Genomic DNA, 14,362 nt, shown 5'->3' on the forward strand with positions numbered 1-14,362 from the left:
TAGAACCGTCTAACCCATTATGTGCATGAGATTAAAGGAGGCATTCTCTGATATGGGGATTACAGGCATTTCCAGCCACAGGAACCATTCTATTAAGACCTCAGAGGTGGCAGGGTCCAGAACTGATATTAGCTGCCTTAAGGGAAAATAGCAGGTGGCAGACGGAGGAGCTTGGTAACTGAAGATGGCTCCTAAGGTGGATCTGACTGAGAGGCTGTCAAAATCACCAGTGGCTTAGGACTGATGCTTTCCATTTCGTAATGTGGTATCCATGGATTCCCAGAGAAGCATAGCTAAGATGGAGACACTCACCCATCGTTTTAGGTGAAGTTCTTCTCAGCTGCCTGGAGAGACTGTGACCAGAAACCTTGTTAACCCTGACAGTTCCTCTGAGGGCCTCCACAAGCCAGAAGCTTCTTCCTTAAAGAGGCCCTTCAGAAATATAAGCATTTTCTTTTTAGCCGAATTCGCCTCCCTTCTTTCCAGATTTCCCTCAGGCCCGCATCAGAAAGTAGATAACGATTACTTGTTGACAATGAATCACAGAAAGTGTCGCCTAAAGAGAATGTCTCCTAAGCCCATACTCACCGAGTGCCTACAGTGAAGGTGGTGAAAATAAGTAGAGCATCTGGGTCATTCTGGGCCATTCTAGTTTTCGGATTATTTTATTATTATCATTTATTTATTTTTAAGAAAAATCCCTTTCACTGTTTAGAAGTGACCCTCCCCTTCTCTTTTGAATACGTGGCTCCTCCAAACTACAAGTCCCACAAGGCCGAGAGCCAACGGTCACCATCTTGACACACCTTAATGCGCATGTCGGCGGGAGAGAGAGCATTTGGAGACGAGAAGCCCCGCCTTATTCCAGCTCATTGGCCAAAGGCGCTAGCGGCGGGCTCAGCGGTTGGCTACTACGCCCGCCCGTCCACCGCGTCGGTCGGGGTCAGAGTGCGCGGAGGTGAGTCGGTGTGTTGTGGACTCGTGGTGCTGGCTGCCGCTGTTGAGGCTGCCTGGAACGGGCTGTGGGGAGCGGGCGGAGCTGGCCCTGCTTCTGCCTGGCCAGCGCCGCAGGCGGCGCGGGCCGTGCCCGCTGCCGTCAACTTCCCGGAGCGCCTGCTGAGGCCGAGGGAGACGCCGGGGCCTGCACCTGGAGAGAGCCTGCCGTGCTGGCCCGGAGGAGGGGGCGTTGCCATGGCGACAGCCTCTCCGGCAGCTGACGGGGGGCGGGGGCGGCCTTGGGAAGGAGGGCTGGTCTCCTGGCCCCCTGCCCCTCCCCTTACGCTCCCCTGGACCTGGATGGGCCCGAACTGGGGGCAACACCCTGGGGTGGGTGAGATCGAGAGGGCCCCCAGCTTGGGCCTTGGTTGATGCATGCGGGGTGTGGGTCGTGGCGTGCACACTTAAGCAGCCTGGATATTGGCCTGATGCTCACCCTGGATGCACGTTATAACTCTTGGCGAAGGGGTAGCTAGGGAGGGCGGTAGGGGAGCTTGGCTTTGCAAGAGAGATTGGGTGAGTTGATGAAAAGGCCTGGCTTGAGATTACTGGAGAAGAGAGGTTTGACCAGATAAAGTAAAAGCAGATTAAGGAATTATCAATAGATTACCCCCTCTGCATCTTGGCACAGGCACACATTAGCATTTTACTTCCTTTTAAGTCACAAGCTATGGGTAATAATGGTGGACAGAGGGGAGAAAGAGCCTTAACCCGGGTAGCTTTTTGTATGCCTTTATTGCAAATGGCCCAGCAACAGGTGTTTTCTTAAAACAAAGAAAGCATGACTGGGGTTGAGTTCTTGTGAAATGTCAGGTGCTCCATGTTGACCTGGAAGATGCTGGGTATGGGGCCCCTCATCTGGAGATACAGAGTTTGTCCCTCAGGCTGGATTTTGCAATGACTGGGCCAACAATTGTCTCTGACCATTTCTGTGGTATGCATTTGCTAGTGCATTTCATCATCAGTTTCCCAGCATAAGGACAGCAAAACATGAATTCCATTGGCCAAAGACTAATCTGTTTAACTATAGTAGGTTGAGATTGGCCGAACGGTTTTTGACTGTAGAGTTTGTGCCAGAAAACTGGCTTCATCAAATTCAGCTTTATTCTGACTTTATCATACACAGTATACCTTGTTTTAGTGGGCTCGGTCTTGGACCTTAAGTATATTATACTTGAATCCCCCACCATTTAAAAGCCAATTTATAAACAGTGACTTGGAGTGTGACTCCACTAATGTGTGCCTGTGATCTTGGTTAGAAACCCACTTGGCTGCCTGTCGGCGGGTGCTGAATGGGGGAAGGGAGCTGCCGGGAAGTGATTGATAAGGTTTCCTTTATGGATTCCGTGGTGCTTCACTGGAGCTCAGAGCACTTTGGCAACTTAAGCACTCCAAATTAAAAGCTCATTAACAATTCCTGCCCAAAGATCCTGTAAATAATCAGCTAGTTAGGTCCCAGAGCTTGCTAAGAGCTCCCTTCAACTTGAAATTTCCAAGTAAAAGTGTTTTTATTCCTTCAACTTGAAATTTCCAAGTAAAAGTGTTTTCATTCCATTTCATTTTGAAGTTTACTCCCTGATGGGGTAAACTGGGGAGTGCCCTGTTCCCGGGGGATCAGGGTAGAATAAGGTTTTAAGTGTGGAATGGTAGACAGGATTATATTGGTTCCAATCGTAGATGTTTGTGCAGAAGGCTTCACTAGCTTACAAGGTCATGTCTGTGAGTTCTCATCCCTTAGAACATCTGAATTAGGTGATACATATGATAGATATTGCTTGATTCTTTTTAAAATGTTTTATTTTTAGATGGCCTTGGTGTGTAACCCTGGCTGGCCTCTCCCGCACGTGCTGCCTGTGATTGGCTTCCGTGATGTCTTGATTTGGGGTTTGATTAGCTTGATTTTTCTTTTAGAATTTGAGGTAAACTTGAAAGTGTTTTGAAAGTGTTTCCTGGTGTGCGTTTCCATTCTAGTCACTGCCTATAGGTGTGTGGCAATGAACCCTTCTCTTTAGTCCTGGCTTGGCCCCAGTTCCTGAGTTCTGAATATTACAAGCCTTGTGTGCTTTTCTGATAGGATTCTGAAATTATCCAGTGACCCTCATGACCATCATTCTTAGTTGAGGCTCACATATTATGAGTATTTGGTATTTCTAGAAGATAAACTTCCTTAAGGAGAACACTGTACTAGAGAACACGAAGTCCATAATTCATATGAAAACACACACACACACACACACACACACACACACACGTAATATTAGTTAATAGCATCTGAAAGGTCTGTGGGGCCATTGTCTTTCCACAGAAATAGCTAAATCCCGAAGTTTGAGTTTATGAGTTGAAGAGTGACCACTGATGAGTATGTAAACCTTTGAATTGAAATATACCTGTTGCAGAGATGTGTATTTGTCCACAGCATTGGGGCTTTCCAGCTCTCACAGACCCGTCAGCATCTCCAGCTGCCAGTCTTGGCATCTTCGAAGTAAGGAGAGGTGAGAACCCTGTTGCATGATCAGTGTCTGACAGATTGGGTTTGGTGGGCATGGGATGGGGGCTGGTGCAGAGTGTATTTTCTTGTAGCTTCTGGTATGGTAGGTAGCATATGCTCAAACTTAGTGAAACAAGTTGACCAAAATCTTTAGAGAAAGAGTTGGAGAAGATGAGTGTTCTAGACTCTTCAGTTCTGTCATGATTTGCTTTTTTTTTTTTCCCCTCCTTAGTACTGGGGAATGAACCCAGGACCTTGCAACACAGTAGGCAAGCATGCCAGCACTGAACAATATTCTTAAGTCTTTTCTTTTTCTTTTTCCCCCTCACTTATGTTTGATCTTAATTAAATTGACCAGACTGGCCTCAGACTGGCAGCCCTCCTGCGTCAGGCTCTACCTAGTGACTGGGATGATAAGCATGGACTACCATGCTCAGCCATGATTTTTTTAATGGACACCTCATGAGTGAGTACCTTGCCTTTAGGGTTATTGAGTAGGGCTGGGAGAGCCCTATATTCTGAGAAATACTCATCTTAATTCAACAGGAAGACCACCTCTCATGTCCCTCTTGTGATATATTTGACCAAAACCTTTCAGATTTGGGTTTGAGTTGTGTCACCGTTGAGTGACTGATTGGTCCCCACCTACCTCCACCTAGACTGACTAAAAAGGCGGGCCTTTGATGGTTGATATCCAGGGACTTGGAAGTTGTTTGTTCACTGACTGAGGCCTCGACACTGCTGGCTGCTAGGATTAAGGTGGGAAAGCAGACTGCCTGTGATAGCCACAGCTTTCTGATCCAGGGGTGAGACCCTCAGCCGTGCAGCAGTGATGGTGCACCTATGAGGGCTGCAGCAAGGGACCGAGTCCTCTGAGACTGCACGGTTCTTACCGTGAGCTTTCCGACCCTGAGGTGGCTTCTCAGGAATCCACCCCTTACCTAGAAGTAAATACACAGGAGGGATGAAGTGTCAGCTTTGGTAAGTGTGAGGCAGGTCAGGGTGGTTAAAAGGCAGGGGGCAGTGAAGCAGGAGCAGTGCGCAGAGGTGAGGGCCTTAGAAAGTCCAGTCAGCCGGTGGAGTGAGAATGGGCAGGCGGAGGGGTGAAAGACTACAGGTTAGCAAGCTTTTCTAGGACAGGCTAAACACTTCACTCAAACAAAGGTTTGTGACTTACATCTGTACAGCTTGTAATGAGCATTTCAGCAGCTTTGGATCTGTGAAGGTGAACATGATTGTATTCTAGTAAAAAAGTGTATTTATAAAAGCAGGTGGCATCTGAATTTGGTTCATGGACCATGGTTTGTCTATCTGGATCAGAACAGTAGGAAACCGTTAAAAGATTGTAAGCAGCTCAGGGTGGTGGCATCCTTCTGTAGGTGGGAGGCTAAAGCAGGAGAGTGGCTAATTCAAGGCCAGCCGGTGCTACATAACAAAGCGGAGATAAAAGGGGAAAATAAAAGATTGTAATTATGAGGTTTGTGTTGTAGAAAGCTTGTTGTGATAGTGTGAAGAGTGGATTGGAAGGCAAAAAGATAAAGGGAGAGAGTGGGCATACAGTGGACTATGCTCTATGAAGGAGGGATGGACTGAATGCAGCCCTTGAAGGGATCTTCGTTTTAAGGCTCCTAGCTTATTAGCTAGGAACTGGCTGTGTATACAGCAACTGGCCCATGTTCCTAGGTTGTCAAGGTGTGGTCCTCATTCTATTTGTCCTACTTAGTTTCTTCTTTCCTTGACTGTAGCGTACTGATAACCCATGCCTGATTTTGTAAAAGTCTGCCTGATCAGTGTGATGGTGTGTCTCAAGCAGAGGGCCCAATAAAGTTTTGGTTGAGTGTGAAAAGTTTAAAGCTGAGAATCCCACTCTGTCCTTTCCTTCTTTCTTCCTCTTCTTATAAACCCTAATGTATTTGCAGTGATGGAGGGAAGCCTACAGATTTCTAATGATCTCAGACAAGTGACTTACCTCTCTGGGCTTCAGTTTGCTGTCTAAAATGGAGATAGTGGGATTTAAAAGCATTGAAGACTTTTAAAGCTTCAACAGTGATAAAACTCTTAGCAGTGTATTGATACTGTCTTATTGTTGAGGTGCTGGTGGTGGTTGGTTGTTTTAAGTTTTAGACAGGCTGTCACTGTGGCTGGTCTGAAACACTCTATGTAGACCAGGTCAGCCTGGAGCTCAGAGATCTGCCTTTGCCTTCCAAGTGTTAGGATTAAAGGCAGGTGCTACCTCTACGTTTCTGAACAGAGCAGGAAGTAGTTGGGTGATATGTTTTTTGTCTTCATAAACTCTGAGCCCAACTTTTCATTGTGTCCATATGGTGAAAGCTTAGTTGGCCTACAGGACACAGTTACAACTTAAGCAAGACACATTTAAAAAAATTTTTTTTAGGATTTTATTTTATACATGAGTGCCCTATTTGCATGTACACCTGCATGCCAGAAGAGGGCATCAGATCCCATTACAGATGGTTGTGAGCCACCATGTGGTTGCTGGGAATTGAACTCAGGACTCTGGAAGAGCAGACAGTGCTCTTAACCACTGAGCCATCTCTCCATCCCCAAGACACATTTTTTATTGTGGAAAATGTGCACATAGTAGGAATTTCATAGGCCCCACACCATCAGAAATATGAGCAGAGTAAGCAGCTTCCCAGTACAGATGCACCCTTTCTGCTAGCCTGACTCCTGGGGTCATTTCTTAGTGTTGTCACGTTACTGCCCTACATTCATGGAAGGCTCCTCTACTCTTTCCTCCCATGATGGGAAGTGGGACATGTGCTCCACTCTGTCTTCCTTGCTACCAAGTGAGGAAACTGGGGCCAAAGAAGGTTAAGTTGCGTCGCCCAGGGTCACAGCGTCAGTAAGGCACTGTTGAAGCTGCAGGCTCGCCTCCAGATGGACTTGTGTAGTTGACTGTTGTGATTCTCTTCCCTTGAGTGAGAGGTGCGTACCCCACCATGTCTGCTTGGCTGAGTCCTGCTTTGTCTCTTTGGTTCTGTTGGGTTTTATTAGATGATTTTGAGGACTAGACCTTTTGGGAAGCAGATTCCCTTTGGGTTGTTGTTTTTAGCGTCTTCCTCCTTTGGGGGACATTCCTTGGGGAAGCTTGGGTTAGGAGGGATTGCTTTGATATGTTTAAAATTGTGCCTTGTGCCCCACAGCTACAGGTAAAATCAAAAGGCGGATAATTTATGGGAGTGTCAGAGCTGGCCGCTGGCACCTCAGGAGGCCATTAGTATGCCTGTTCAGACCCTCTGTGTCCTTGCGATTGATTCCTTTCTGCATGAGCCTGATTTGGGAAGCTGTAGATCTGTGTGCAGTGATTGGATGTGACAGTCCAAACACTGGTCCCTAAATTAATCCTTTTAATAGTATTCCCGCACCAAAGCAATATTCATTCTTCCTCTCTCCCTCCCCCTCTCCCCCTACCCCCCTTTTTATATATTTCCCTCCCTCCTTCCTCCCCCCTTTCCTTCTCTCCCCCTCTTTCCCCTCCCCCTCCCCTGCCCCCACTTCTGAGAAGGGCAGAAAAGGAAAGAAGGGATGAGGGAAGCTAGCTAGCTGTTTGGTGTGCTTTGGTTTCTCTGTTCTAGCATATTCTACTTGTAGAGTAGTTGGCATCATGGCTTTGTGCATATTAATTTGTTTAGCAAGTCTTTACTTTCTTAATTGTGCCTGGCTCTGTGCTGGGAGTAAAGAAGTGAATAAAATATAGTTGTTGCTTTTAAGAAACCAACTGTGTTTCTCAGATTTCCAAAACTCATGTGCCATTTAGATTAAAACTCTAGGCTCCTCTTTCAAGCTGTGTGAAATTTTAAAATGCAAAAAAAGCACTTGACGAGAAAATAGTTAGAAAGTCTGCTTTTTATGCATGCATGGATGCCTCCTTTTGGTGCACAGGTGTGCCTCTGTGGCTGCTCTCCATCTTTCCCCATAAGTCTGAAAATTGTTAGTAGCAAAAGAGACAGTTAATGTGTCACCAACTAGTGAGAAGATGAGTCATGAAATTGAATAAACTGTGCTACTGGGTCACATGGACGCCATTAACTTTATCATGAAGAATCAGAGATCTACGAGAAGGGTGGGGTTTAGCTGGGCTTTAAAGAAAGTGCTAATTTGCTGGTGAAAAATTGCAGTTCTTTTCCAACATAGAGGGAGCAGCATTTGCCAAGGCCCAGCTTTGTAGGAAGAAATGCCACATCTAGGGACCTGAGCAAGAGCTGTCTGTTTCTCCACCTCTTCAGAGCATCTCACTCTGTAAGGGGAAGAGTCAAGCTTCTGCCAGTCATGCTGCTTCTACATGGGAAGAGGCTTTGAGGTCTGTGCACTACACTGCAGTGATTCTAACCCATGGTGCTTTGTGCTCAAGGTCAAGTAGAAAAAGTCAGTCTCTCTCTCTCTCTCTCTCTCTCTCTCTCTCTCTCTCTCTCTCTCCCTCTCTCTCCATATATATGAATAAAATTATACCTGGATGGTTTAGATTTTATTATTGCTTAAGGTTATTTTTGCTTAAAAATCATACTTCAAAAGAAGAATTGAAGTCAATATGAATTAGTCCTGTAAAATAGTGAAATCAATCGAGTAGAGAAGTAAGACCTATTGGACACAGAAGAGGAAAGTAGAGTCCACAAAAAATTGAATGCCTCAGTTTCTCATGTGTGAGACGGGAATATGGTTACTGTTTTGCTTGATTGTTAGAGGATTAGACGAGGTAAAAGATGTAACTTATCAGCATAGTGCCTGGCCTGTAATAGGTTTTCGGAAAGGCATTTTCCTTTCCTCTTTGTCATGTGTTGACAATAGTGACTCTCTTTGATTGAGCATATGCTAGTATGCAGAACACTGTATACAGTGGGTGGTTGACTTGAATGAGAAAAGATACAGGTAATATTCATAAGAATGTGTAGTAGAGTTAGGGCTCAAATACAGGTTTGTCCAACGCCAGCATTTTAGTAACTATGCTGTCCTGATCCTGCTTCAACACTAGCTTACTATCTAGAATGGAAGGATTTGGATAACGCTGTTGCGTATATGCATCTACAAAGGGGGCAGGGGAAGCCTTATTTCCTCATTTCCTAGCTTTGTTGATTAGGAAGGAAGGTTTGTCGTGAAGAGCTATCTGGGCTACGGGACTTTGGCTTCCAGAAGGAGTTTGTGAGTGGGAATGGCTGGTAGTTTAGCAAACAGCAGGCAGATCCTCAAGAATTGCTTTTTTGGTCGCCTTGAGCTACTGATGTGGATTGATTGATGTATCAGAATTTGTGTTCCTGACAGCTTTTGGTGACTTTAGCACTGCTGGCGGTTTGAGAGGTCTTTCTGATGTCAGAGAGCTCTGCCCGGAAGCAGTAGGCCAGGGCAGAGATACGGTACAGAGAAGAGAGTATTTTATTGAAACAAGGACCCTATTAGAGTTCCTGCTGCTTCCTTCCCACTCTGGACCAATCAAAAACTGTTGAAGTTGCCAGGAATTTTTGGCTTCTATATAAACATGTATCCTTTAGCAAGCCAGCCAGAGCACTTGGGTTCTTGTCTCTTGTGGTAGTGGAGAAAAGCTTAGAGATGAGTGTGAAGCCTGCTTCTTGCATTGGAGTGAGCAGTGCTGTTGGAGTTGGAGACTTGGGTTCTGTTATTTCTCTTCCTCTCTCCTCTTCCCTCCCTTTCTCCATTCTTTTTTTTTTTTTTGGTCTGGGACAGGGTCTCACCATGTGGCTAACCTCCAGCTCACAGAGATCTGTCTGCCTCTCCCTCCTGCCAGCTGAGATGAAGGTTATGTACCATCATGCCTGGCTATTTTATCTTTCTTGTCTACTGAGTGTAGGTAGTCTTTCCTCTTCCTGGGCTTCTCCCTGGCTGGCTGGCCTGTGTCTGCCTATTAAAGTTTTCTTCCTTTTTGACTGTGATTTTCATACAAGTACTGCGACAGTAAAGACTATTCATTTGATTGAATAGTATGACTTTTGAAGGCATGCAGTTTATTTACATGTTTCCCAGGCTAATTTTAGCTGCCTAAGTCAAAACCTGGGACCAAATAGGTTCCAGACAGGTGTCTTTGTTGTTTCTCTGACTCAGGTATTTGAGTATAATTGCTAAGATCGTTTAGGACAAGGGTCTTTTCCCAGGATGGGGAAACTAAAGCATGGTGGTCCAGGGTCTTGAGTCAGTTGGAATTTCTTTGGGATGTAGTTCTGTCTCTCAGTCTGGTGCTAGCGGTGTGCTGTGGGTCTAGAGATGGCGTTGACCTATGTGCTCCCAGAGATTTCAAGTGTATGTGGCTGGGGAAGTGGGATGGTAGGAGACCACATGTTTTCTGATGGCTTCTCTGCTTGTCCTATCTCTGAAGCTCCCCAGGCCAGTATGTGGATGTTGAAGGATGACCTCCTCCCTCCCTCCTTTCGCTTTCCAGTAATGGAGGCTATAAAATGTCTATTTACCCAAGACACCAGAACGACTCCTCTGTGGTTCCACTAATCTGGTGATTTGGTGCTTCTTTGGTCTCTCAGGTAAATACAGATTGAGTCTTTTTATAAAGGCATATTATTTCCCTCATTAAATGTGTGTCTTGGCACATGTGTTATTTACCTGATAGACAGTAATGGCTGCAGAGGAACCATTGGTGTCTGTTGTGTAAATACTCTGCACAGAGACCATCCTCCAGGGGCTGTGCCGCAGGCCTGTTTCTCCAAATCGGGCTGGCCTCAGGGCAGTCCCTGCTTACCCCTCCTGTCCCCATTGGGGAGCTAGCCCTTCATTTTGAGATGAAAGTCATCCATTTTTTCTTTTGCTATAGCCTGCTTACTACTTTTAAATTTACCATACAGAAAAGATGTTTGAGGCTAAATGTGAATAAATTTTGGTCTCTAATTAAAAATACAGAGAATCATAAATTCTTTTGAGTTCTTCCCCTTGACCAGATACCAAAATCCTAGTTGATGTTGGAGCTATAGACTTAAATTCCGCACACTTGTAATTAAAGTATAAAGACATCGATGAAAAATCCTCAAGTTGCTAGCAGACCCAAGAACAGGCTGGATGCAGTCGCAGGAGCTAAGGGGATGTTTCTGAGAGTCTGGGCGGGCAGTGGGGCTGTGTAAGTTCAGAATGAGAGTTAAAGGGCTTTTCCAGTTGGGACTCCAGCATTGTGGCTGAGATGTGATGCTGTGAGAGCAGCCCCTTCCTTCCTCCCTTCCTTCCTTCCTTCCTTCTTTCTTCCTTCCTCCCTCCCTCCCTCCCTCCCTCCCTCCCTCCCTCCTCCCTTCCTTCCTTCCTTCCTTTTAGAATATGTCTCATATTCAGTTTTTAAAGTTACATTGCACATGGATTTTATTTAATTTACTGTGCTAGGGATTGAACCCAGGGCCTTCTGCATGGTAGGCAAGTACCCTACCACAGAGCTATACTCTTAGCCTTGCACAGGCTTTTTAAAAGTATTTTAAAAAACAAAAAGTTGGAAACAACCTAAATTTACATAAAAATTGGAAGTGCAATACAATGCTTTCTTTTCTGAACCATTTGAAGATTAAATTCCTGAACTAATGTCTCATTATTAAGGATACTTGATGTATATTTTCTATAAACAGGACTTTTCTTACCTAACTACAATATAACTATCAAAATCAGACAGTTAACATGGATATGTTAACCTCTCTCTAGTTTACAGATCCCACTCAAGTTTTGCTAATTGTCCCAGGAATGTTCTTTGTAGCAAAAGGGGGTTGGTGATAATTGTGGGTCGTATTTAGTTATCAAATCTGTAGTCTCTTTTAGACTTTTCCTGATAAATTTCCCTTGACATTCACGACTTGGATACTTTTGAAGACTATGGACTGGTTATTGTGTGGAATGTTCCTCTGTTAGGTTTGTCTAGTACTTCCTTACAGGTGGGCTCATATTATGCCTCTTCAGCAGGAATATCAAAAATGATTCATGCCTGTCAAGTGGCATGATTCTTGATTTTCCCATTATTGATCCTTTTTTGGGATGGGGTACAAGGGTCTTACCGTGTAGCCCTTGTTGACCTGGAGCTCACTGTATAGACCAGGCTGGCCTCGTGTTCCTGTCTCCGCCTCCTGAGTGCTGGTATTACAGGTGTGTGCCGCCACATCTAGCAGGAATGCTTATTTTTGACCAGCTGTGTAAGATGATGTTGGCTCATCTTTTCCATTTTAAAATTACTTCCTGCAGTAACTAATAAGGGATCTATGGAGAAATACATTGAAATCATTTTTATATCCCTCTGTAGATTTTAGTTGTATATTGAATCTTTATGGACTTGTGGTCTCCAAGCTTAGACATTGCACTGTCATTTACCACCATCTTCTTTTGGCCAGCAGGAGTCCCCTCAAGGTGGCTTTCGAGTCCTTTTGATTTGTTTCTGCTATTCTTTGAGAATTCCTTCCTTTCTTGTAGGATATCTTAGGCTCATCTTGTACTTTTCTTAGCATTTCTCCAAGGAGAATGGTTCTTTTAGTGGACAGTGGTATTTGGAAGGCACTGGTGTGTGAGGTGTGCTCATTGCTGTGCTCATCCTTAGCTCGTTCTCTCTCTCCCCCTCTCTCTCTCTTCCCGCCTCCCCCTCTCCCTCCCTCCCCCTCTGTGTAATCATACTTCTATGTACAGCTACATTGTATATCCATATCCACCATGTCTATACCAGAAATCATGATTCTTACTGTCCAGTCTAAAACAACACCAAAGATTTTCTTTTCTTTTTTGTGGAAACCCTGGTTTCTGTTACCTTTTTGTCTGCTTATCCTTTTTGTATGTAGCTGCAGTTGTTACTGGCCCTTTACCCCTCTCTAAGGAGAGCCCTTTTTGTCTTGCCCATGAATCTTACTCAGTTCCTTTGGCATGTGCTGCTCTAGGCTCAGACATAGTCTACACAGTGCACCTGCCACTTCTGCATGGATGCCCTTCTCACCTGCCTGCGTTCTTACCCTTCATCTCAGACCCTTCTGCTTCTCCCAACTCCAAATGGTGCAGATATTTGTTTTTCTTTCCTCTAGCTAAGGTTTTAGAGTTGAGGTTTTACAAAAAGATGAGAAAGCATTACCTACCGTCCTGTGACTTAATCTGGCTTTGGTTGTTAGAGCAGTATGGAACCCAGTTAGTATTCATATGTGGAGGCCTGAAATCCTAATGTCTGTTCATATATGTGTGTGTGTGTGTGTGTGTGTGTGTGTGTGTGTGTGTGTGTGTGTGTGTTTTGCTTGCCTGCATGTATGTCTGTGCACCATGTGCATGCAGTGTCTGCAGAGGCCAGATGACATCCAATCTCCTGGGATTGGAGCTACAGATGGTTGTGAGCTACTGTGTGGATGCTGGGAATCAAACTCAGGTGCTCTGGAAGAGCAGCCTGTACTCGGATGCTGAACCATCTCTCCAGGCCCTAATGTCTATTCTTAAGACTTCTTCCAAGCGGTTCTTCTGATGTGTATGAAGTCAGGTGGGAAAACCAAGCCTGTAAGCAAGGAGGCCCTCTAGCTATCAGTGTGTTGTCCAAGGAAGGACGTAATAGGATATGTCTGTTTTGCCCTTTGGGAGGTCTAGAGAATTATAGGAATGTAGAAGACAACTCTGTAAGCCTTGTTCACTGAAGGAAGAGCCAGTTTCACAGTTGTGATGATAAGCTAGTGACTCTCTGAGTCATTATGCACTAGACACTGACTGCCCTTGATGTTTTTACCTCTGCTCTCATTCCATTCTCACTTTAGAAGTAGATAGTATTATTACTGTCATTATATAGGCACGTAATTGAAAAATAGAGCATGCTCATGGTGCCATGGTGCCATGGTGCCATGGCCAAGTGCTGAAGTCAGAACACAAACAGGAAGTCCTTGTTAGTCAAGACAGTTGCTTGTTGTATATGGCAGGCAGACTCTAGTTGAGTTATATACTATGTATACTATAGACACATTAAGAGTTTCAAAAGTCTTTCTACCTGGCTCAACTGGCTAGAGGAGGTCGAAGGTCCAGAAGGACTTTGCTTCTAAACGAGAATGGATAACAGAGCCATTATCATCTTACCACTGAAGTTTTCCTGTACTATTGATAAGTGAGTGATAGAATGGGTTTATTTTGGGATTCTGGTTTTCAAAGGGACATTGTTCCTTTTGCTTTTGCAAACGATTACATAGTGAACTCAAGCTTGCCTTTTTGTTGCCTTGGACTTTTGAGGTTTGGGGTAGGCTGTAAAGCAATGGTAAAAACAAGTGCTGGGCTTGTGTAGGAGCCATGAAAGAATCCTTTTCAGTCTTCAGGTAATTCTAAGACATTTCATGTTTCAATACAGAATACACAGGAGTCACACTAGTGTGTATCCTAAGGTACTCAGGCAAGTGGTCGTGGTTTTCAGTGAGTCAGGAGAGAGCTGGGAAGAGAAGTCATCCTTGGCATTATACTCTTTTGTTCAGGTGACAGTAACCTCATTGTACCGGAGTGTGCGTCACAGGGTGCTGTCCTCCTATCCTACGTGGGGAGACAGTGTCTACTAGTATAGCTAGTCAGAGGCAAGCCTTTGGCTGTGCTGGAATGTGGCATTAGGAAGCATAGACTGATGGCAGTTTGTGTATGGAATGATGAGATTTCTTGTTTGAGAACTAAAGTTGAGGAAAACTTCATATTGAGTTTAATGCGGGGAAGGACATGTTTCTACATTGCTGCCTTGTTACCCTCTCTCACAGATCTGGTTATTTGTCAGTAAAACATAGGCTTTGAGTTTTCTATTTAGTTAGCCCTCAGCGGAGGCCAGATATGTGCGAATTTAAAGAGAGAATGTAAAGGAAAAATAATTCAGGGCTTTTTTTTTTTTTTTTTTTTTTGGTACATGTTCCTCAGAAAACTTTACTAGACTTTTAGGAATACTCCCATTACTGC

At 44.7% G+C, this 14,362-nt stretch overlaps 1 protein-coding gene across 8 annotated transcripts in view; it reads left to right on the forward strand.

Moving 5' to 3' along the window:
- The first annotated feature begins 919 nt into the window (after positions 1-919).
- Positions 920-14,362, forward strand: part of Eri3 (ERI1 exoribonuclease family member 3) — a 125,531-nt gene continuing 112,088 nt past the window's right edge. For 5 of the 8 annotated variants that reach the window (XM_032900040.1, XM_032900054.1, XM_032900077.1 and 2 more), the window contains exons 1-2: positions 965-1,326; positions 3,413-3,488. In XM_032900040.1, coding sequence (XP_032755931.1) covers positions 1,192-1,326; positions 3,413-3,488 — 211 coding nt within the window. In that variant the 5' untranslated portion in view covers positions 965-1,191. The other 3 variants (XM_032900087.1, XM_032900095.1, XM_032900070.1) reach the window with 3 other exon arrangements.

Source organism: Rattus rattus, chromosome 1, assembly GCF_011064425.1.
Source record: "Rattus rattus isolate New Zealand chromosome 1, Rrattus_CSIRO_v1, whole genome shotgun sequence".
NCBI classification, from domain to species: Eukaryota; Metazoa; Chordata; class Mammalia; order Rodentia; family Muridae; genus Rattus; species Rattus rattus.